The sequence below is a fragment of the Xiphophorus hellerii genome, chromosome 1, assembly GCF_003331165.1.
Source record: "Xiphophorus hellerii strain 12219 chromosome 1, Xiphophorus_hellerii-4.1, whole genome shotgun sequence".
Lineage (NCBI taxonomy): Eukaryota > Metazoa > Chordata > Actinopteri > Cyprinodontiformes > Poeciliidae > Xiphophorus > Xiphophorus hellerii.
Genome location: NC_045672.1, coordinates 10,647,893 through 10,673,704, shown reverse-complemented (window position 1 = coordinate 10,673,704; position 25,812 = coordinate 10,647,893). Strand labels below are relative to the sequence as shown.

General features: G+C 40.0%; 1 protein-coding gene across 1 annotated transcript; it reads right to left on the bottom strand.

Annotated features, from left to right (window-relative positions):
- Positions 1-514: 514 nt before the first annotated feature.
- On the bottom strand, positions 515-24,417 carry LOC116719764 (uncharacterized). The gene is given in 28 exon segments (XM_032562428.1): positions 515-1,578; positions 2,365-2,414; positions 2,725-2,960; positions 3,092-3,358; positions 4,228-4,431; positions 4,535-4,670; positions 4,672-4,713; positions 5,090-5,260; positions 5,344-5,622; positions 6,031-6,120; positions 6,226-6,475; positions 7,111-7,546; positions 8,398-8,476; positions 8,527-9,072; positions 9,541-9,741; positions 9,828-9,950; positions 10,671-10,809; positions 11,083-11,192; positions 11,194-11,235; positions 12,142-12,255; positions 12,437-12,523; positions 12,901-12,994; positions 13,603-13,723; positions 14,909-15,185; positions 15,238-16,260; positions 16,262-16,354; positions 16,445-16,642; positions 24,079-24,417. Coding segments are annotated over 27 exon segments (5,412 nt in total). The 5' UTR covers positions 24,103-24,417; the 3' UTR covers positions 515-1,578; positions 2,365-2,384.
- Between the last annotated feature and the right edge of the window lie 1,395 nt (positions 24,418-25,812).

The window sequence follows — 25,812 nt, the reverse complement described above, 5'->3', positions numbered from 1 at the left end:
GCTTCTGTACTTTAACACATACTTTAAAGGTTTTTCCCTTTGTGTGGAGCACAGCACAAAATTAATAATATCTACGTGTCCAAGTTTGATTGAGTTAACGGAATTATTCTACGCCGGCAGCGCGGCTATGGATGACATGTTAAAGGTCTTTTTGCCCCCCAGCGTTGTCCGAAAGCGCAAAATTTCCTTATGTAAACAATAACATGCAGGGGGTCTATATGTGTAAATATGATTATGATTAAGTCAGTGCCTCATGTTCAGTGAAAGTTTGTGGTCAAATCTAACAGGTCTTTTGACCCAGTTATATTTTCATCCTTGACAACAACCCCATTTTGATAAAAAGAAAAATAACCCCACTGCTGTCATTCATTAGCAGTATGATGTGCTTTTGGTGTCTTTGCAGCCTAGCTTTTGGAATCACGTGCCAACAGTCAGGTTTGGTTTCATTAGACCACAGTTCATTGGGGTTAAAATAAAGAAGTTTAATAAAAAAATAAATAAAGGGTTCAGCTCCCATCTTTTATCACATTCTCATTTTATTGCAATCAAACCTTTTAAATTCAGAGGGAAGAAACCTGACATTCAAATTAGACACTGCTTACAAAAGGTAAAAGAAATAATAAAGGGGTATAAAACTGAAAAAACAGAAAAAGACTGACATTCACATAAGTGATATAAAACACAAAGTATGAAAACGATGGTCTAATATACCTGTCATAATTTGCACGTGTACATTTTGTACAAACAGCAAAACAAAATCCAGACAGTTTCAAGTTTACAACAGTTGGCTAATATTTAAGACAATATGAAGAAAAAACAAACACTTAACTAAATTCCAAAAATTAGGTGAAATTGATTTGATTTGTGGATCCCGTTGGGTTTTGACTGCTGTCTTGTAATTGTCCATTCTTCTGCAGAAGCTTGAGTTTCCTCCTTGAAGATAATGCATCAGCCCAGTCTTTATGGATGCGTCTGTAAAATATAACACGACTCAAACACGCAGGCTAGTGGTCTGTCCCATCAGAAGAAGACAAAAGATCAAGATAAAAAGACATTCACAACAACTGTCGGAACAAGCATTAAATACTGAAAGGCATCACATTAACAAAACCTTCAAATAGAAATTGAAAAAGCACAAACATTTACTGTGTATTTGGTAAATCCTATTACAAAAAATCTGCCAAGCGGTTTCAGGTTTTCCGCAGCACTATGTCCACATATTTAACTCCACTCAAGGTCAACTTCTTCTTTATGTCTTCAGTCTGGACAGTGGGCCAATGTAAACACTGAGCAAGCTAACCTTGGATAAGAGTGCTGGACTTGGTGACTCCAACTTGTTTAATAAACTTATTTGATCCCCGCAAATATAGAACTGCAAAAATTGTGCATGACAAGATCCCACAGTGGCGGTATCTGTAGATTTGAGACACCAAAACCGACTCAATGAATAAATTAAAACATACAGTCTTTTTGATAAGAAATAATGGCTATGAAGCCCATGGAAATGTTTCCATGCATGCAATCCTTCTGTCTTCATGTAGTCTGCAGCAGGCATCAACTATGTTATTGACTGTTCATCTGCAAAAAAAAAATGCATAAATTACACCTCCCTTCCTTTTTTCTAAATGATAAAATGAAATAAAACCTTCTAAAGCCACAAGTCTTAATTATTATTACACATTAATAAATTTCTATTTGCCATTTTGGAGAATAAACAAATGTTATAAAAAATATTGCTCTGGATAGAACATGATTTACATCAGAGATACCCATGGTTGATAATACATGACTTGTGATTGGCTGGGAACTTAAACGTTATGCTAGCAACAAAACTCGACACCGTGTAAGCTGTTGCGGAGTGAAAAAAGTGAGGTGATTAAAAAAAAACAATTCACAAGAAACAGAAAATAATTCTTTCAGAAAGCTGAAATAAGCTATTTAAGAGACTTGCAGTTCTAAGACAACTTGAGGCATTTCAGTGGTTTATTCAAAATGAAAAAGAATGAGAGAGAGAAACTTTGAGCAGATAACATAAAGGGAACTGAGTATGGCAAAGTTTTTATTTTCTCTTTGACATTTCAACCTCAGTAAATGGTGACATGGAATATGGACAGAACTACTATATGACTTACACTACTGATTTTACTCTACATTATTCATTTGGAAATGAATAATCTATCATTGGCTAGCTGTGCTAATCAATCTAATTGCTAACATGCAATGTTAAAAACAGTTTCAATTGTTAATTTTGTAATACCTTTGGATGATTTACAAATTGGTATCAGACTGCAAATTATCCACTAATTCTTATTTAAAACATTTTAACCTTTAAATGTTAAATTTATGTTGTTAAATGACCATTACCTTCTTTTTAGAAATAAGGGTCAAACTTCTGTTGATCTTCCCAGCTTCCCCTGCAGCGAAAAATACAGTTCAGTTTAATCAAGATGAAAATAATACCGTTATATTAGCACCTAAATTGTTGTGGATATGTTTTGTGGACAATGTCTACTACAGAACTTAAGATTTTTCAATAAACAAATTGTGTATTTTTAGTAAATGAATGCAAACATTCATAACTGTTCAAGTAAAACAGGTAGCTTCAGTTACCTGGAGCTCATTTAGTCAGAGCCATACATGTAAATTATATTCAAGACACTTTTCAGGGATCGGGATAGCGGTGTTAAAATTTCACGACGTTGCTCAGTTCATCTTCAGTTTTACCTGAGGGTTAGCTAGATGTGGAGGTTTGGGGGGGATGCCAGGCTTCTTTCTAGGTAACTGCAGGGGGAGCTGTTTTTCCTCAGGCTGGGGGTCAGACAAAGAGTTGCTTTCTGCTCTGACCTCTGGGACACGGACTGAAGAGTCGTCCACTACCTCTCCGCTGATAGCAGACAGACAGCTGTGGTCTGGGCTGCTGTACAGATTCATACTTTCTCCAGAGGAGTCAGTGCTGTCGACTGAAACACAGACATAAGCTACCAAACACAATATAATAATGTCCTAAAAATATTAAATTCGACCCTACTTATGTTATGAATTTATAACTTCTTTCAAAAGATGTTAATCTAAACCTGAGCAATAAACTCACTCAGAGGACAGTGAGTTTTCCATTGATCACAGTGAGGATGAGGCTGGTGCTGAAGAAGATGATGGCTGTTGAGTTCGTTTTCAGTCACAGCCTCAGGGGACGACCCAACTCCTGGATTGGTGTTCCCGAGATAACCAGAAGGGGGCAGAGAGCCCCGGCCAGAGGAAGAAGATGATTGGCTGACGGTGGTGGAGGCAGTGCTACCAGAGCCAATGGAGTGCGGTCGGGGATAATCTAAGCCCCTGTGTGAACAACACGCCACAGGGACTAACGACACACAAATAAATGCAATCAATGAGAATATAACAGGTTTTTACACTATATATTTAGGTTTCTACTTGGTAAAATGATCAGACAACATGAGACAGATTTTCACTGACATGTTGTTGATACACAGCTACATTCATACATGAACCCAGCCAGTTAATTAGACTACAAATTGCTAAGCTTGATGTTCTCCTAATTAAGGCCAACTATTGGTCAGTCATCCGTAAAGGCCATATTTAGACTAATAATGAATGGCCTGTTAACAGGATGGCGCTGTTAATCTATGTAGCTCCCTCAGAGTTACCACGGGTCTCTTGTCTGGCTGTGTGATTATGCCTTTAGATGAACAACCACATCTTGGTAGTTTTATAGTTGTTCTACTTTTAAATCAAGTGGTTAGTGAGATGTTGAAAATTTGGGATATTGTTTCATAATTTAAACCTCTCCACAACTTTATCCCTGATCTGCCTGCTGTGTTCTAAATCAGATTTGTATTTGTACAAAACTCCTCCCGAAAACTATTTTCTATTTTTCCACCACTTTACAGCTTTGTGTTTTTTCTATCTTATGAAACTCCTATAAAATACATAGATGTTAAGACTTGCAATGTGTTAAAGGCTTTACAAGACACTGTGTCTTCTCACCTATCCTAATAAACAAACACTGAACAAAAACCTAGCTTTGAAAATTTCACCAAGTCCTTGTGCTTTCACCAAATGTTTACTTCAATTTAGTTAAACTGGTCTAAGATGTAATTTTATAACAATGATTTTGTAGTTTCATGTAAAAATGCATCAACTTTATGTCCCAAATATAAAACTTTCATATTAACCAAATATTACAAAATAACAGTATTAGCCATTATATACCTGCTCTTGTAAGGCTCTCAGATGTAATGTGTGGAGGATTAGGGCAATTTAAAATATAACACACTTTGAATGGTGCAAACTTCTTACTTCTCCCAGGCAGGACGCAGCTGACGGCTCGGTCACAAATCGCCGCATCACTGGGTTGAATATCCATAAAAGGACTGCGACCCGTTCCCATAAACACTCTCTCTTGCAAACGCAGCTCTGGAACACAAACTACGTTATTCAGAATGAGCTTTTAAAAAGGACTTCTTTTTTTAAAATAAACTTCTAAATATGTATTTCAATCTAATATTGCGACAAACACCTCTACTGTGAGCAGCTTGGTTCCACAGAATCCTCTCCAGGTCAGTGGTCCAGGCTTCCTTCACTTCAGTGCTTGAGGCCTTCAGAGTGTAAGTGTCCTCACTTTTCCTTCTGCGGAACCAGATCTCAAAGCACAGTACCGCTCACACCAGAGTTATGGGTCATTCCTATATCGTTAGTCTGGAAAACACACACACCCACACACACACACACACAAGAGCAGATAAATGATCCCTGTGCCAATAGGTCTTTGCCAGTGATAGTGAAATGTGAGAAATATGCGCAAAGTAAAGATTCTAATTGAAATGGCAGAGACTAAAAGCTTTAGATTGGGAAGGAATGCTTAAAATAATAAAGTTTGTCATAAAACAGGGAATTATTTAGAAAAGATTTTTAGGCTTTCTTATGAAGCCAGCATTGTTCCAATTTTACTGGTAAAGTGTGACAATGGCATGCAGTTTTACTGCAAAATTCACAATATCATGTATGCTAAATTTAATACAAGTAGGCTGTGAAGACTTCTGCAGCTGTTTGTTTTAAGCTAGCGTATACAAACCTTAAATGACTGTTTGCAGACATAAACATCATTTCCAATATCCGTCCTCTTGGTTTTGCTGAACAGAATCAAATGTTCAAAGAGGAAGACTCGGCGGACGCATTTCTTCTTCCGAAAGAAAACTGTGAACTCATCTTGGCGGATCAGTTCCCCCTGCTCCTTCAAGTTGACCTGACGAAGGAAAAAAAGTTTCTGTTGATGTCGTGTAACGCCAGCAGTCAAGGCGTAAGCGCTCTGCTCTGCTAATATCTCACATCGCAATCCTGAATGGCGTCCATGGTGAGCAAGTCGTTGCCGTGACGCATCTGAAATTGAATCAGGTGTGCAGCAGCCTGGATTTCACTCCTCTCTCTGTCTCTCTCTATGCAGGTCGAATCCGGTGCGCACACAGCGGCGTCCTTCTGTTTCGATCTGCAGGGTCCAACCAAGGCCAGCATGTCCTGCAGCAGCAGGCTGTACTTGCTGATCCTCTGGATGGGCCTCAGCAGGTAGGAAGACAGATCCATGAGGTCCCCGAGCTCCTGCTGCTTCTTCTGAAATCCCCCCAAAAAGAAAAGGTGTTTCAAATGCAAAATAGCATGCTTTAAAAGCACCTCATAAACTCTTTGTGAATAATAGCGCTCTAAAGTTGTGCAAACTATTCGTAGCTTTGTTTTAAAGCCCGGTAAAAAACAAAAAGAGTTGAAAGAGAAACAGTTTTTCTGGTTGAGAAATTACATGCAACACTAAAACAGTAGACTCATACAGTGAACTCCTAGTGAAGAGCCAAAAAAACCTACTTTGACTTACATTTATGTAATTGCATAGCTTATGTCACACAAAATTGTTTTCTGCAGTTCTCTAACCCTAATCTTAAGAGATTTCTGTAAAATTTTCCCCATCGTTTTCACAAGTGTGTTGTATCAAAACTTACTAACAGGCAGGAAATACATTAAACTGACCTTAAAGATGTCATGGCGGCGGTGAAGAATCAACGCATCTGACTGAGGTTTATTCTTGCTGTATAAGGCGTACAGGCCAAAACTCTCACTCTGCAGGAAGCCCAGGTTAGGATTATTGTCGCAACAAATTTAAATAATCATACAAAACTCTTAAAACTGCACAGTGAGTGAGATAGACTTTTTTTTATTTCTTACGTGTCTGAGAAAGCAGCGGGCCACCATGGCCGGCTGCCTCTCGCAGGCCTCCAGCTCTGGGAGGAAATAGTGGCTGTGGAAGTCGTAAACCTTCTCTAGGTTGCCAAAGATGATCCCCCTCTTGCCTCTGAGATCCTGAGGAATGTCCAACCTGTCCATCAGGGGGAGGTAGTGAGTCAGGATGTAACCCAGAGAGCGCACATACTCCCTCTCGGTAAAAACCAGCTCCTCCATGACATGCTGCACCCTCCTGGTGACACAAAAGGGAATTTAAAAATCCATTACCTTCAACCAGGCGTAAAGGGTGAAACACAGCATGCTTCGATAAAATAAACTATGTCAATTCAGTTTAAAATCATGTTTTGATTCTTAAGATACAGAATAGAAATTGTTCATATGGAACTTCCAAACAGATGCTTCCTGTAATCGTGTTGCTAACTTTAATGAATCAGTTAGAGGAATGTCTTCTATAAGTGACACCATTTCTTATTGATTTACAGTTTTGATGAATTCCTCACCAGCTAAGAGTGCTGATAAATAAGACCAAAATAAATAAAAAAAATTTAAACATTTTCTGCCTCTTTGATACATACAAAATATTAGTGATCATCCTGCAAACTAATAAATTTTTGGATACTTTGGAAGAGACAGTAAATCTTTTGACTTGAATCTTTAACTTGACAGACCTGGAAGCGTTGGAGATTGAGCTTGATAAGATTGTTATTTTATAAATACAAGATAGATTAAAATTCAACAATAAAAACACAAGGAGAGAGTACCTGAAGCTCCTCATTGTCAGCTTAGGGACGGAAAGGAGTTCATTAAACTTCAGAGAGTAAGAGAGTAAGAATGAAAGGCAAGGAAAGTCATTGACAGTCAACTTACAGAGCACTGCTTACATTCTCCTGTGGACCTGACAAACAAAACGCTCTCCCATACGTCTCCGGGGGCAGGCTGGAGTGTTTACAGCATTCGGCCCCAGCAGCGCCGCCGTCGCTCATGCAGGAGTTGTCTGAGCAGAAGCTCCCGTGTCGAGAGATCTGGAACTTCTGCGCTTCCTGCAGGATGCGGCAAGATGGCTGACCGCGGTGGGAGCAGCACGGTGGCGACCGAGGCCCCTGCTCTTCAGGTGTGGAGCCAGCGGCCGAGGCTCTGGCGGCGCACGAGTCCTGGCTCACCGACCTCGCTCCGAGACCCCGTCTCCATGGAAACCACTGGCAGCCGACGGGGTGGGACTGAGATAAAGCGGCGGCATCCCTCTCACTTCTGGCTCTGCTTGTGTGTCTCTTTCGTGCCTTCCCTCTCCGTTCTCCTGGCTGACCTATTTCAGAATGAAACCATCCAACAAACGGGTGATTTTTACTTTTCACTGTTTCTACAGCCTCTTTACACAATGGAGTCAAACTCACTTTCATTTTGGGTCTACATCAAGGCCCTATGTCCTCATAGAGCCGGGTGTGGCAGAATATGTTGAATATTCTACCTGTTAACAAACTGTTAAAAATTTTTTAAACAATTTTTAACATCTTTTCACACTGATGTAACTCGATCCTAAATCAAGACTTATTCGATTTGACAGATAAGATAATATTGAACCATGAGAAACTGAAATTGTGAGAGGATAAATTGAACGGTTTAAAGCTGAAGCTATTGTTTCATTAACACTTCTATGCCTCCGCTGTCCGCTGTGGTCTTTGGTCTCCATGATGCTGTTTGTTCTCTAACAAACATTGAGGCTTTCATAGAACAAATGAGTTTATACCTAGATTTAGTAACAAAGCTGACATCTAAAGGCCACTGCTTGAACTAAATTTAAATAAAAACAGTTAAAGCTGTTGAAAATTATGTATCATTTTCTTCAGATTTCACAATTATGCTCTACTTTGTATTGGTCAATTGCATATAATCCCAGTAAAAAGTATTGAGGACTTTGGTGCTAATGTTTCAGGGCTATGAATGCTTTTTCACAAGCTGCATATGTCTTGAACTCAATTATTTGTGTTAATGGCAATAATAATTAAAGAAAAATAAACTTTTTTTTTTTAATAAAAGTGATTTTGGCAAAAAAAAATGAAAAAATTGGGCAAAAAATGTCATAAGCCATTATTTTAGGAAAATGACAATATTATAAAAGCTTAAAAGTCAAAGTAGCGCCCTCAGGAAGTTCATTACCTGTGAGATGACTGCTTTGACTCCTGGTTTGTCCCGGCATCACTGCTGCCCTCCGGTATGATGGTAATGTTACTGCAGGCTACTGCTGCTGGATTAGGGCTGCTGCTGTCCAGAACCGGCCTCCTTTTACCCAAATCCTCTGCACCTGACAAGATGCCCTCCCACTGAGAACGCTGAGGCCCCGGGGTCGACTGCACCACCAACCTCTGTCCCCCCTGGAGAGGCCGTCTGGATGTTGGTGCTCACCACATCCACAAAGTGACCCTCACAACTGCTGCTGGGATCTGCCGGCTGGTGGCGAAGCTCCTCCAGCTCCTGCATCCTCTCCTGGAGCTGCTGCTGGGCCTCGTGAAATCTCAGCCAGGCAGCATTCCAGACGTGCATCCCTCGAGATCCCCGCAGGGAGCCGGCGTGGACCTTCACCTCGTGGAGTTTCTCCGGGCTGAAGTGGAGGAACTTTTCTTGGAAAGACTGGAGAATCAGTCGGTCAGGAGAAGCCTGGACATCGGACTGGCAAAGAGATGTGGCGTTCAGGACGGGGTCTTTGCTTTGCTTCTGCACCAGCTGAGTGTTTGTTTGACTGATCCATGAGGCGCTTTCAGGGGATTGGACTGTGAGATTTCTGGCTTCAGTAAGATTCAAATAATCAGTGCACTCGTTGGCAAGCTCCACAGCCTGTTTTAAAAACAAAAAACAACAACAACAACAAAAACAGAATTAAATTTTACCTTTCGTTTTGTTACAAAATATATATGCCTTACTCTAAATCACTGCAAAACACAAAGACTTACAAATAATTTTTGGTCTAGTTTCTACTGGAAATATCTCAGTACACTTAAAATAAGACAACAATATTGTTAAAAATGTATATTTCTAGTAGTTGATTATTTCACTTATAACATGGGGAAATTGCCTTATTAGAAGTGAAATAATCTGCCAGTGGAGCTAGTACTTTTTCCATCAGTATTAAGGAATCATTGACTTAGAAAAAGTTCCTATATATTGCTGAAAAGTTACTTGTAAGTTTGTTTTGTCCTATGTCAAGTGTACTGACAGATTTTCACTAGAGACGACCAAAAAATTGCTTGGTAAGATTTTGTGTTTTAGCATTTTGCACTGGGCACTCAAGCATCTCCATCTTACCTGCTCACAAAAATCACATATGTTGACCATGATCTGCAGCTCTCGGCCACATGCCTCCTGCCCTGCAGAGGAAGTCCTCCAGGTCCGACTGGAAAGTGCCGATGAGGGTCTTGAAAGGCCGCCTGTCTCTGGGTAGGGAAGCCCACTCTGCTGGAGTCTCTCTGCCTCTGACACCAAGGACATGGCGTGGTGCCTGCGGTCCTGGAGGACGAAGGACGGAGAGACTTCAGGGAGGAATAGGAAAACACAAAGACAAAAAGAAAGTCATGAAGGAGATTTAAACTCACGCTAGCTTCAATTAGGAAGCCAGTGAAGCTGTTAAGGATCTGCTCCATTCTTTCTCCAGAGCCCTCGACTGATTCAGCCTCCATTAGGTGGCGCTCTCCCTCTACAGCGAACCATTGCTGAATCTGCAGAGTAAAGTTGTTATTCAGATGAAAACATTTCGAAGTGTGCAACATCTATTCAGGTCCATTTTTGTTTGAATGTTTGTAATCTAACATGTTATAATCCTTGCGCATGAGAAATGACACAACATGTAAAACAGTTTATGACCAATTTAGTTAACTACAGCCTCTCAGTAGTTACTAGAAGAGAGAACTGTATAAATAACCTAATTCTCCTTCTTGAGAATATCGTCCACCGGTAAGGCTGACGGAAAAATAAAAGAAATTCCCCACAACATGATGGTACCGCCACCGTCCTCAACAGTTTGTAGCAGTGTTTTTGGATTTAAAAGCCTCACCTTAATTCATCCAAATATTCTTGTCAATGTGGCTAAATATCTAAATTTTTGTCCCGTTTTATTGTTCTAGAAGGCATTTATAATGCTCATCTGAACTATAGTAAAAATATAAGCGCTATAGCTAATAACGTAAAAAATCCGAACTAATTCTGCATTGAAAAAAAAAATAAAATCAAATATCAAGTCAGTCCTATAACAGAATCAATATATAAAAAAGTTGTTTCTTGAATAATTACTCAAACCTTGAAAAAGCATGTCTAAGCCTTGAAAGCAACATGGGATGCATGCCGTTCATAGCTGGATGCAACTTCTGTACAGCACTGTAAATAATACCAGAGTTCAGACATACATGAAAATCAGAGATCATGAGAAAAACATGACAGACCTGCATGAAGTGTCCCTCCATTTCCCTGAGCTGCAGCAGGTATTCCAGATGTTCCAGTGACACATTCGTCCTCTGCACCAGGATGTGAGCCTGCTCCTCCACATAGTTGTACAGACTGGTAACGGAGTCCACTGCATCACTTTAGAAAGAAAAGAGACAATTACAAGTTGTTGAAAGAACATTTTTGAACTTTTACAGATATATTCGAGACACTCCTGCAAACTCAAGATCACAACTTCAGTTTGTCTTTACTGGACTAAAGAAAAGACCATTGGTGACTTGGAGAAAAAAAAAATCTTGATTGTCATGAATGTTCTTCAAATCTGAAGTGGATCTCATGGTCTCACAGTAAAGCTGGACTCTATAGCTTTCTGTAGATATTCAAAGCGACAACATGATGTTTGTTGGGTACCTAAGGTCCTCACAGTGAGGGTATTTCAAGTCACTCTCCTTCCTCAGCCTAGCCAGGATGGCCCCGCCCTCCCTCTGCAGGCCGACCAATCGACTGTCCTCCAAGACAGTCCCTCATCAGAGTCCTCTGGTCCATCATGCATTGCTGTACAGCCTGTTTGCCAGAGTGTTAACACTTATATTTTTACACATAGAACAGTTATCTCACACTGAGTTACAAAACTCGCCATAATGGGATCTTTGAGAGGAAAGGAATGGAGTGTAAAATTACCTGCACCGTCTCGGTCATCCTGCAGCTCCTCTAACTTACTGATGGCTCTCAGTAACAGGCTGGAAACCTCGTGGAGATTGTTAACGAAAGGGAAAAGTCTCTGAAAATCAAAGATAAGATTTGACGATGCATGAATGAATGATCACCAGTAAGAAAGACAACAATAGGGTTCCTGCACATTTTCACTTAGATATTCTATACGTACACTAAGTACAAAATATTAATTTTGATACTGTAGTTGGGTTTTGATATTTGGAGAGTGGGCTAGATTACTTTTTTGGCTTGTTTGTTGTCATCAGGAGTAACTTAGATCAGCTCTTCTTTGAAATGTATAACATCTTCAAATTGTTAACTACACTGAGTTACCTATAAAGACCAGATTGTACAGTTTGGGTACCTTGATTTTCTTTGTACAAATTAAAATTGTATATATTAGTAAGCAGCTGAGGTCCAGTTTATCTATAATTAAACAGGTGATTAAACTAGTAGTGTGTGTGCATTCAATCCTCAAGTTAAAAACCAAAATGCTGATGAGTAAAATGTTAAAACTGAGGGAGAGTGAGATTTGACAAGTCAAAGAAAAAACATAAATTTAAGTAAAAGTCATTGCATTTACTAGGAGACATTAGATCTATGTTCTTTGGAAATAGAAGAAGAAAATAAGTTGGGGAAAAAAAATAAATTCACTTTTTTTTTTTACACACATATCCAGAGCAAAGCATAAGTTCCCTACTTATAGGTAAAGTCAAGCAGAAAAGCAAAAGCTGCCATATGATATTTGATTCCTACCTGATGCAGCTCCAACCAGTCACAGTAGCCATGAGCTGTGCCATCCAGACCGAAGCTCAGCTGATTCACCTCCACCAGCTTGAGTAACGCTTTCATTGACGTCACCAAATCAGTCTGCATCAATATTAGATACATACAATTAAACTGACTATCTTTATATCACTTCCTTTTACATTACCCCTCAAATTATATCCATTCTGTGATGTTCTCTGTGGTTTAAGGCTCAGAGACAATTCTGAACACACATCCTCAGCAGAAAATGCAAACGCAGTGTGTTTGGATGAAATAATTCAACCTGGATGCCGGGACACCTTTCTGGCTGAGGGTTGTTCTCTTTGTCCACCAGCAGAACCAAACTATTCACAGCATGAGGTGACCACTCCTGCAACAGGTTAACACAAGGTACAACCTTTTAATGGACTAACAATTTTGTTGAATTAAGGTAATCAAAAAAAAGGCAAAGCAACATCAATAGTCAACCTGGTAAAATTCCTAAAATAAACTCTTAAAAAAAAGAATGTTTTGTGTTTAATCATTAGATAATGGTTTATGTTTCTAGTAGTTTAAATTTTTGTGTGACTTTTGCGTAACCTGAAACTTGTATTTTTACTCAAGGCTGTAAAGATTTTCACATTGGCCATGCCCAACATTACTTACCAGTCATTATATGCTAATAGTGGCCCTCCAGTCACATGCTACCATGCAAACAGTAGTTAAACCTGCAGCGTTCTCCTGAAATATACTTTGTGTGCTTCTTACATGAAGGGTCATCAGAGCCTTGTAGAACTGTGGTTGAGGACTTTTTTTCCTTGCATCAAATATTAGCGTCATTCCGGCTTCTCTGATTTCTTTTCTGCAAACAGGCACAAACAAAGGCGCTTTTGGACTGATGGTGACATTCATGAAGTCCTGGTAAAACTTACAATAGAGTCCAAAAATGATTCATACTCCTGGAAAATTTGATTCCAAAGTGTTATTATTTAACCGAGACCTTTGTTACTAACAGGAAATAAGAGACTTCTCTCTAAAGATAATAAGACAATTTAAAAGAAATATCAGTTTGTTTGGTTTTTTTTTACCCCTCCAGGGGGTCTTTTGTGGGCTCTAGTGTCCCTTATATGAAAGTAGGCTGACAGGAAAGGGGGAAGACATGCGACAAATATCGTCAGGTCCGGGAGTCGAACCCGTGACGGCCGCATCGAGGACTCAAGGCCTCCAAACATGGGTCACGCTATCCCCTACGCCACCACGGCACGCCCCAGAAATATCAGTTTTGACATGAAATAGTTTTCATATAAGTTTTATTAAAAATTTGCGTGTAGACGATTGACCACAGCACTATGTATCGACACTGATGCCACTGTAGACAAACACCAAAAATGAGGAGTGAGTGTCTGCAACAAACCAGTTCCCATGTTGTTTATTTTTCAGGTTCCACCATCTGAGACGCTTCTTTCTCACCTGGTGATGGAGTAGAAATAGAGCAGCATCTGGAACAGCTCGTGGCTTGTTACTGTTGACCCCCATCCCTGATCGTGTCCGTAGAGTTCAACGATCGCCCGACCTGTCCTGTCTCTGCAGCCTGCAGTGGAGGGAGCGAATCAGAAGTTGTGGAGTCAAATAATGTAGTCAGGCCTCACCTGAATCAGGTAACCAATCTCTAAAAGACTGATTGGTGTTTGGTTAAACTTTGGTAGACGGTATTTTATCATCTATGCGACACAAGATAATTCTGTTTACATGTGTTGGAATACATTTAGTGTTCACTTTGTAATGTGAACGTTGTTGGTCACCTTTGTTTAGAGGTGTTGAACAAAGATTTATATCTGTGGTTAAAGCAGTAAGAAATTTTAAATGACCTGTGAGAGAGGCTAACCCAGAGTAAACGGGATGGGCTCTGGGGTCTGGTGATCCCAGAGGGAGGTGGTCCGGTCTGGGACGAGCAGACGCTTGCCGAGAAGTCCTTTTGGTCTCGGCGGAGGATGATGGAGTCATCTGGGATGAGTTCTCTGTTTCATGACTATTGATTCTTTTGGTGCCAAGCTGCTCTGCAACTGCAACACATTTTATTTTTAACGTGTTGCATTAACACATTAAAAATAATGTGCTAAAAATGTTTCAAACTGCAATGATGAAAGCAAGATCAGTTCTTTACCTGGAAGAGGATTTTTCTTTCTGTTGATCTTCGGTGAAACCAGCCTGAAGGCTGTGCTGTTTTTACATTTGACCACATGCAGCTGAGGAATCTCTGCGCAAGGCTCAGAGGTTTCTTTTCTCCGGACGTTTTGGCCTTCGACAATGATCAGCTCACACTTTTCCGAGGTGTCCACCACCGCCGTGGAGAGAGATGAACATCTCCTGTCTGGGTGGGTGTCTCGTCTGTTTTGTGGCGCTTGGGGTAGACTTAAAGTTTGGAGCCATAGTCATCAAACTGGGTCTGGTTTGATGGCTTTCAAGATGGTTGAAAGGCATGTGGATCTCAGATGTTTCAGCTGAACTAAATTTCGATCTATGCTGTTTCATTGAAATTGTCCGGGTACCTGAGACCATCAGTAGCTGACAGAACGTTTGTAGTCTGTGTCCTCATTTCTGATGTTGGATTTGTTGTGCTCGTGCTGTGAAAGTTGCCAGAAGATTTGACAGATTGTACTCTGCCATCATTATAGGGCTGTGACATTTATTTCTTTTGGTTTTCTGCACGGGACGCAGTTTATTTCCCCTGACTCTTTGCAAATATCCCCACCTAGTTGTGCAGGAGACTGATTACAGCTTCCAGGATGACATCTAGTGTCTTGAACATCTCTCCATGAATCCTTGGCTCTCAGTTTGTCAGCGATCTGTGAGGTGTCTGTGTCCTCCTCCACCACTGCTGGCATATTCCCTCTGTTATTCTCAGCCCCAAAGGTGACAGGGTTCTGTATGGCAGCCTGGTATGAGTCTCTGTATCGACATCTCAGCTCTTGAGCCTTGGTGACCTTCCCACCCTGCCGTCTGGCCAAGCACGGGGTACAGGGCTTCTCTGCAAAGCGCACAGTGCGAATACACTGAGGGGAGTCCAGGGAGTCGGAGGAAGGGTGTTCCTTCAGGGAATGGTCACGAACAGATTGAGGTCCTACGTCTCCAGATACTGTCTTGTGCTTTTGTCTGAGAATTTACTTCCGACTGTGTGCTGAACGGCTGCGTGATTGGCTGATTTTGCCAATTTGGATGTTTTTGTTCTTCGGTCAATGACCAATCTTTATCGAAGAGCATTTTGGCCTGCAGAATATCAATATAGTCCCCTGTTGCAACAGCTGCTGGCTCATGTCTGCTCATTCTCTGTGCTTTAGAGTCTCTCTGTTTATCTTCCAATATATTTTCAGAAGCTACAGCACCTTTATTCCCAACTTTGAAGTCTATTATATTACCACCTGAGAGGCTGGGTTTTTCTGTTTTTGTGGTTGCGTTTTGATTTGTCCCAGTAAAGCGACTATCCCATGTATGCGGGGACACCCAGCCTATTGGCTTATGCTCTGCTTCACTTCCTTTAATTTTTACCAAGTGCGACAAAGATGAAGTTCTAGCGTCTACCAGGCAAAGTGACACAGCGATGCCGTGCTTTGCGGGACATATCCTGGTTTCCACCGAGAAAGCTGCTGGGGAAGATGTTAAACCTGAGTTCTGACTAGCAGTCACAGGATTAAGTTGCTCAGATTTCTTTGAAGAGGAAAGAGGGAAGAAGGCATTATCAGATGATGAAGTCTTGGACGAATCAGGAAGAGGTGGAGGAGGAGGCGGAGTTAAAGGTGAATTTGACGGAGCAGCAGAGGCCATGCTACTCCCAGCACAACGTGCCAGCTGCACAAAATCAGGCACAGCTACCCGTTCCCATGGCAACCTCACCACGCCTCGTTCAGTAGCGACTAAGCATTGTCTGAGCGGCGACCCCTGGCGATCCTGGTTGATCTCATCCAACCAGCCAGAGCTGAAGATACAAGGATAGGACGTCTCAGGGACCGGAGTCTCCTCTACCACCTCCACTGCAAGCCCCTCCTCCTTCAGCAAGCTGCAGACCACGATGCGAGCTGATTGGTCGCAGAATGGCGTCACCTGGAGGTAAAAGTCGCCTGGCTGAAGAAGGGAGGGGATCGATGGGAGCGAGGTGGACGACCACTTGGTCACGTAAACAAAGAGGCCAGCCCTCGCAGAGGAACAGCACATTGGAGTATTGAGCCTGAACGTGGACAACATGATGATGTTATTACACATGTATGTAATTGAAGTGATTCATATTCTGTTTAGACGGTCTCAGCGAATAACTTACGCATGCAGCCTGCTGCACGGTATCTAAAATGTGCTTGGCCGGTACCAGGAAGTCCAGAAAACAGCGCAGGGCATCCCTCTGGTAGCGGCCGTCGATGATTTGGAAGAGCTGACTGAGGAGAGTGGGGGCGGTGGCTTCATAGGGGGGATACAACGCAGAGAGGAGGTGCTGGATTGATCCCTCCACAGAATCAAGGTTCTGAAAAGGAAAATTTCAACAAGAATTGCTCCAAATATTTATTTTTTTACATTCAGCATATTATTTTATGTCAGCTGCTCAAACCTGGAAACTGAACACAGAAACATCAATGCAGCTACTCAATATTTTACTAACAAAAAGCTGATGAAGCACCAAGTTACCCAGTAGATATTCAAATGAACTATTGAAGTGAAGTTCCCCAGTTAATATTTTATGATTTTCTGAAAGTATTTTGAGTTATTGATTTAATGACCATCCAGTAGATTGCCATAGAAGCCAAGAGCCCAATGTGAACACTTTTAACAGTGGCGTAAAAAGTCGTCATTGTCATCACTTATGTGAAATTGGAGACATGTACATCAAAAAACACAAATTTCTATCTCTTTGCAAAAAATATTGCAGGACATTTGGAATTTTTTTTCATTACAATTTTAGTGTTAGAAGGGTACTTTATTGTATATTTAAATCAAATTAATTCATTCTAACAGAACATATCCACATTATTATTATCAGTAGCCAGAAGATGTTTACCTGGTTCACTAATTTTATTCAAATACAACAATTCTTCTTTTTAGCTCAATTTTAAAAACCCATTTGTTTAGGCTTGTCTGATTAAAAAGTGAACATAGATTATTAATTCTAGCCTGGATTTCAAAATGTTATTACTTCTCTTCATTTTGCCGTTACAATGTTTCTTTTCGATTTAATACATTATGTTTTTATCATGTAAAGCACTTTTAACTGTCTTGCTGCCAAAATGCCAAAACTTGATTTTACATGATTTTGGCCTAAGTTTCACATCACACTTCTATTCTGACCCACCAATTTAATTACATTTGATCTATGAGGTCTCAGTAATATGTAGTGTTAAGCAGCAAACATGCAGTTCATTAAATAATTCTGTTTCAGAGTAAACTAGAAATGCCTCATTATCAAACTCCTCTAGGAGATAAGGCTTCATTCAAGTAATTCTCGTTCTCCAATGCGGAGGCAGCCAGCCTGTGGACAAATATTCAAGTAAACACAGCTACACTTCTGGTTTATGGTTTTACATTTCCTTTGACCTGAACTCATGCATCCCCCCGTCCCCCCCACCCCACATTTAGGTCCTGCTTTATTTAGCGCCACTAAGACCAGAGAAGTGGCTTTCAGAAGGAGAACCTGACTCCAGGAAACAGAATGTGAGAACGTTGATGTGTGGCCTGAAGATTGTTTTTCTACCCATGCAAACTGTAAGATTTAATAAAATCAGACACAGTAATGGTAAGTGAACACCAGAGATGTTTCTTAAGCTAAATCTGTTGGATAAGCTAACAAAATAACACAATTAGTCAAATCCATACGTCCATCATGTCTAAGTTACATCTTCCCTGTAACCTGTTATCTTTGAGATAGAATCACAAAATAGCATGTAGCATTATCATTTTGGTGTTTGTACAATTAAAAATATTTCAAAAACTGTATTTCTTTTTTCTCACACCTATGCACTGTGTTGGAGTACCACAACCAAACTAAAGTAAAATGCATTATCGGGGATGGAGTATTACAAATTGTGAAAATATTCAATGGAGATGACAAGTCTTGCAAGACACTTTCAGTCCCAACATTTCTTTTACTGGCGAGTCGCCTCTGTAATCTAATCTCGTACCGTGACATTATCCTCCAAAACTGCCTGATTGTCCTCAGGCCCCATAGCTCATGGGACAACATGTCTGACGCAGAGCTTTGTGGTGGCTTCTGCCACACCCCGCTGGGGCAAACCTCAACAATCCTCATCAACGTAACGTCAACAAGAAAGACAGGGACAGCAATTATGAAAATGATGGAGAGGGGACGTCAACTGAAGGCTGGATGGTGACGGTTGTTGCTGGCAGCTCAGAAACACACAGCTTAGTGGAAGTAAATATAGATCACAGTTCATACATTTTTAATTAAACTGTTTCCACATGGACTAAAAACACTTCAGTCATCAATTCTGTCATCCCATTAGTGAAATGACTTGTCGGATAGATCTGGGTCAGCAGCGGCCCGAGGTGTAAATGATCTTTGGGTTTGTTCAGAACCCGTGCTGGCCTCCAGGCCTCAAAAGACATAAAAACCCCAAAAGAAATATTGATTAATTTGTTTCCCCACAAAGTAAGAAGAAACTAGCCAGCATGAAAAACTTTATTATGTGAAATTATGTCTAAAGTTGTGTTCACTGGTTCCTTGGGAAAGCAACATTACACTTTGCTTCTTCAGAAACAGCCTGTATTGACCCACAAAGGGGAACACAAACATTTTTTCAGGCATTTCTGCACTTGAAACCAAAAGTTTGTTTGTTTGTTTGTCCTGGCAGCACACCGCTGTTAATGCAGAACTACTTGGCTTCAAAAGCACACAGATCCTTCCCAGTAAGTCACTGAAATAAATTACGACCCTCACATTGCTGTGGATAAGATGTCTCAGCGCTGCAGCCTTAGACAGTTTGAATATCTCTGTCCAGTATCATTATGAAACAAAAATAGTCTGTGAGCATTTCTGATGTCAAGCCGGCTCCAGTCCGGGCAAGCAAACCTGGACTGAGAAAACCAGAAAGTTTGCATGCAGACTTGGAGATTTCTAATGGAGATTTTGAATGTTTTCAATGCATACTTAATCGTTTTCAGTTTAATCATTGTCATCTGGAAAGTGACAGGAAATGTAGGAAGATTGATTCTTATACATTCTGAATTATGAGAGAAAATTAAATTTTTCTGTAATACATCAAGTTCTGGCAGCATTCTTCTAAAATCTCAAGAAGATATAGTACCTTGTGGGCTGTCGCTATAGTAACGCCAGCAGTGCTAACTGTGCTAGTTACTTTTTTTAAGATGCTAAAGACCTATCAAGCAGCCCGACAACGTGAATCTGAATAAGAGAGCCAGAATCAGGAGCAGATTCATCACAATCAGGAGCCAGACCCGTTTGCTCTGGTGGGAGGAAAGGGCTGACTCAAGTCACATCGCCACGTTAACAACAAAACAAATAACAAAAATCAGCTGAATTTGGCGGCAAAATTTGGATCTGTGACTGCATGAGAAAATGTGAGACCCTGTTAGAAACCACTGTTCTAACACTTGGATCAACTTTACATAAGCACAAGAAGAATCAATTTCCTGTGTTGATATTTGCTTCTTTTCATCTGAGCTCACACCCACTGATTCCCTGCTGGATTACACAAACTGTTTATATCGAGTTCACTGCTGCTGGGCAGAGAGGACAGGGAGAACTGCTGGCGTCTTAAAGAAAGGAGCAAATCTTTTCCCATTTCATTGTCGCATTAAGCTCTTAAACAGCATTACATTTAGCTTTACAGGCTGAAAATAAGCATAATGTCCTCTGGTTTAGATGATGAATCTGCAAATATGGTTTGTTTTTCAAATAAACAACACTGTATGCTTTCAAACTATTAATTACTTGACTAAATTGATCAACTAAAGTTGCCCCTCATCAGAATAAAGGACATGTCTAACATAAAAAAAACCCTGATTGTTTAAAAAGCTAAATTAGTTCAAGCTTTCAGCTCTTTCACTGTTTTGTATCAGATATACAAGGAAGTTATATAAGGAAGTTTTTTTCACATTTTTCAACAATAACAAATATCAAACAAATAACAGTTATCAATCTGAGTTGAAGCACCCGATCCTTGATTGTTGTTGGAAGAAAGAAAGAGATTTTCAATAGACAGCAGACATGCGAAGGAAAGGACCATCTGTTTATGACCAGAGTGTTAAAATCTTCCAATCAGAGCAAAGGAAAAGTAATCATCTTCATCTGTCCACAAAAAAAAACATCTCTATTTTAGATAACCAATGATGTAAGCATGGCCATTTCTTTTGACCGCTCTTCAAAATGAGAAATCAGAAAATGTGTAAATAGTTTTTCACAACACTGTATGCAAGGTCCCTGTATGGATGACCGACTGTACATGTGACCACAAATCCTGCATTCTTTTTAAGAGGCCATTGGAACTGAACATTGAGTAAAAGTCATAAACGCGTTACAAATTGTTGACGTCAGTAGTTTAGCTTGCTAGCAAACACACTGCCTCAACATCTTGAACACACACTCTTCTCTTCAGAAAGGAGGATTTCAGTCTGCTGATCTGTTGCATCATTCACAGAAAATGACACATTTATGGATGACAACAAATGTGACATTAAGGTGAAATTCAATTGTGCAGTAAACAGATTAGCTGCACACAAAGCCTTGTGGCAACCGTAATGTGGATTTTTCTGTTAAACATTCACATTTAGTTTTAGAAAATGAATCAGTTTCCTTATCAGTTCATTTTAATCACAGCTTCAGTACGAGATCAAAAGACAAAAGATATCCTTTTCTGACATAAATCATTTGGGATTTATTTATGTTGCTATTTAGAAACACACAGCAGGCAGAGATTACTCTGTAAAGCTCAAATTCCAGCTTTTTTCTGAATGAATGGACTTAGTTGGTAAAACAATGAGCTCTTTAGCTATAAACTATACGTTTGAAGAAAACGGCAACAAAAAAAGTCAAAAAATCCTCAATTTTTCACTGTCTTTACTCTTCAGTCTTATATTATCCCTCTGTGCCTCAATACACCTGATGTCACCTCCTCTCCGGCTCAAGCCAAATTACACTGGCGTAAGCCATAAATCCTCTGTACAAAACCACAGAGGCTCCGCGATGGCCAGACGGTATATTTAGCAGCTTCAGTGGGATAAGGAGACCGGGGCTCGCGGGAGACAAACACCAATCATGACGGTCTCGATCAGCAGAGCGATTTGAAAGTGGCCGTAAAGTATCAGTCAGCGGTTCAGTGTGGGTCATCAAAAACACGTGAGGGAATTGTGAATGAGCCGAGCCGTCTTTAAAAATCACCATGAGCACGGCTGACGTACGTAGTCTGTGTTCATGTGAGAGATGTTATTATATGAAAGTGTAGCTTAGCTTTCACTGACATGCTCGTCTCATCTGTAATTAGGCCTCAGCTGTGCTTAATGTAACTCTAACCCACAGATTTCATGACAAACGACTGAAACTTCGATACAAGCAAACATCAAAACACTGAATCATACATTTGTTTTAGACATTTGTTTTATTTTTTATTTTTTTTTTTTTACAATTCATACCCCTTGAACTTTTTACATTTTGTCACTTAAAAACTTTAAAATATATATTTTACGTGATAGTCCAAAAAAAGTCACACATAATAAGTGAAGAAAATAATACATGGTTTTCTTATTCTTTCACACATTAAAAAAGCTTGGTGAACATCAACCTCCTTTACTATGGTATAGAGTCATTTTAATGGAGAACAGAGCCCACCAGTGTGTAATTAAATCTCATTATAAGCCAGTTTCTGTGAAGGTTTGTGAGAAAACATCAGTGAACTAACAGCATCATGAAGACCAAGCAACACAGCAGACAAGTTAGTGATGAGGTCATGGAGACATTTCTGGGTTATATTGTAAAACAAATACCAACATGTCACACAACAATGCAGGGATTGTCCATAAACGGAAAGAATATGTCCCAATCTCAAGGCCTAGCAAAGACAAAATCTGGAAAAGAAGATGAATTAATCAGAGAAGTAGCCAAGAGGCCCATGGTAACACCAGAGATATCCACAACTCAGAGGAGAGAATTAGAGACAGGGCAAATATTTGTTAAGCACATCTCAAATCTGACTCTTGTGCAAGGAAAGTGAAAAGAAAACTATCAAAATGTCCCATTTCTAGTTTTCCAGAAGCCATATAGGAGGCACAAACATGAAGATGCTCTGGTCAAATGAGAAATAAATTAAACTTTTTACATGCACAACACTAGCACTGCCCTGATCTCTATTATGACACACTGATGTTACAGCATCCTGGTTGCTGGAAAACAGTTATTTTGTACTAATTACCATGTGCTGTCTCTGAACAAATAAACGTAAGTACTTAAGCCCTTGAAGAAAACACAGTAACTACAGCGTTCATGTGTTAGAATGGCCCAGTCAAAGCCCAAAATTAAATTCAATGTTAAGTCACAGGCAAAATCTTAATTTGAGTCTGATTGAGACTGAGCTATTATGAAAACAAATGTACAAATGTCAGCCATATTTTTCAGATTTTATCTCATAAAACATGTGAAAACCATGTATCATAATACAAAACTCCAATAAAACATGTTGATGTTTGTGGTCATAAGGTTACAAAAATTTAAAAAAAAAATACTGAAGGAGATTAAAACTTTTGCAAGGCATTGTATATGAAGGTAATGATGGTAATCCAGGTAAAGGGGAGATGATGATTTGTAGGTTTACTAGCAGAAATTTGGGTCAGACTTTTGTGTATTTTTTTCCATCGAATCACTCAGACAGGACAAGTTGTCTTTCTGCAGAGGGAAAAGGAGATGCTTTGTACAACTTAGTCAACATGGGAACCAACACCCAGACATTGAGGTCACTCAGAAAACAGGAATAACAGAGTTAATGGACCCCTGGTTTCGACGACACGGAAAACTTATACAGGAAGCAAGGTGGGAAATCTCACAAAGATTCCTGCCAAGTCAAACCCACGGGAGAGCTGGGCGGGTAATTTAAAATTCAACTCCCTTCATAACATCCCAGCAGCCTGTCGGCGGAAAACACATTCAGCTTTATGCACAAATGAGACACACCCTCTCTGACATGGAATGAAAATACGTCCGTCTGAGACTTTTCTTGAAATGGACAAAATCAACCTGAGACATTCCTTCAGGCTTAAAATCTAAATCCACATTTCAGACAGACACCCATACTTAAAAAAAAAAAAAAGTAAAACATACGTTCTGCTTGTATTTGCATGAGTCACATCTTGTAGGGCCAGGAGCAGGAAGGAGGCACAGGGGATGGATTGTAAAACCAGGCCTAATGCTGGGTAACCTGAGAGCTTCACCTTGAGTCAGGCTGCTCTGGCAGAGCAGCAGTAGTGAGTGTTAGCTATGGCAGAAATGTGGTCAGAGTACACGGGTGTTAAAGCATAAAGAGCTTCTTGTCAGGACACACTAAACAAATCCCTCTGTGGTACCAATGTTTGGAGACGTGGTGTTAGAATGTCACGTTTCTGATGCAGAACTTCACCTGTCAGCAATTTAGGATGTAGAAAACATGTTTGTTTGCTACAAATTGTTCAGGTGTGAGAGAAAGTATTAACTTAAATGTAACAGTATAAAATTTCTCCCTTTATATATGTCAACTATAGTGTTTTGATTAAGGAATAACGCATCTGTAGCTGTTTTTATTTAATCTGCAACAGCTGAAGATTATAAACATCTTCAGGAGATAAAAGCGGAGTTGTGAAATAAACTCAAGATGCAAATTAATTATACTCTTAACAGTAGCTGCTTCAGTTAATCAGTAAAAACCACAAAAGAGAGAAAAGAGCAGGATGAACGTAATCACGTCTCACATTGAAGAACAGTGACATTACCATCTTCCCTTCCGCTCGCTGGCTTCCCCGCTCATGACACCGGCTGCTTTTTCAGATGTAATCCAGAAGGAGTGAAAATCGTCCGCAGAGCTCAGAGGCAGCTGAACCCAAATGAAATCCATTCTGCTCGGACACGCGTTCAAGGCTGAGTCACGGCGGGCTGATGAGCAATCGGCGAGTCTTCAGCCGGTCCACAACGACTCTGTGTGTCTCTCCCTCTCTTCCCCCTGTGCGCTCCGATTCTCTGAATGCTCTCTGTTTTCTGTCTCTCTGTGGTTGTTTCCTTCTCACAGCCCCTCAAGTGCTCTCTGCAATGTTTGTCCAGAGAGGGAGTGAGGCCAAACATTAACAGAGAGAGAGAGAGAGACAGGAAGAAGCAAACTGTCTCTACATATACCTTGCAAAAAAGGATTTACAGAACTGAACTTTTTCCACATGGACCAACTTCATGCTTCTCATTTCTCGGGGTAGACAAAAAATTATGTTACATTTAATGTTGAGATTTAAAAAAAGTAACTTTTCCTCTATGAAAAATCACTTCTGCTCCATTATATTCTTGCAGGTTTTTGGTTGCCTCTGATTTTCTGTAAAGATTCAGACTAAAGGGGATTCAACAACAACATCCACCAGACTTTAAAATGTTTTCTTATTGAAGTATGTTGAAAACAATGCACATTTTTCCATCAACCTCTCACCCACACTGCTTTGTGTTACATTCACTGCAGCGACCGTTGAATACTTTTTTTTTTTATGTTTTGCAATTTTACTCTACCCCCGTCTGTATGTAGAGCATTTTATTTCTTTAGGCTAACATAACATAAACAGGAAGCATTTTTGCCAAGGCTGAATAAAAAATATATTGGATCCAGAGTAACATCAATAGTTAATGAAGTCTATGTTGAGTCACGTCTCTGTACCGATTAAAATTTCAGGTACACCAAACATAACTTTTCGAGGGATTCTGTTAAGAGTCAGAAAGGCAAACTATAAAACTATGACCTCAAACAAAGGACAAATAGCAATGTAGCAGAAAAAAATTTTTTGTTCTGGAATAGAACCATTTTTTATGCTTTACCCACAGGTAAAACAGGCTATTGGGATCTCATAAAACAGACAAATAAAGAACAATAATTAGGAGGAAGGAAAATGACACGTTTTGGATTGTTTTTGTCCATAAGCTTTGCATAGACTCACAAAATAGCCCAAGCTCAGTCCAATAAGTGGAGACTTTCTGTCAGCTTCCAGCTGTTTTTCTGATTTCAGTTGAATGTAGGTCAAACTATTCAGACTTATATCTTTTTATTTATCTGTTTGAAGCAAAAATCATCCTTCCCTGCAATATTATGTGCCACTCGTGTTGGTCTATTACATAAATTTCCAATAAAATCAATTTAAAACTTTTGACTTTGTGTGAAAAGTTTCAAATGTCTGAACATATCTGTAAGGCACCTTGAGAAGAGGTGTAGTTAAAATTGAATGGCTGTTAAGCGATGTTGACAGGTCCTATCGATGGAAACTTTGCTATTTTCACAGCCTTGAAAAAAACCACAAAACCACAAAATGTACCAGAAATTCATAAGAGGCCAGTGGACATTAGGATACCAAACCTCTAAATAACATTTAAGCACATTTTGTTTCCTTTTCTTGTCACTGAGTAACTGTGTAAACTGCTCTTGAAACAAAAACTGTCTGTTTCACGAGGGAAATTTCAAC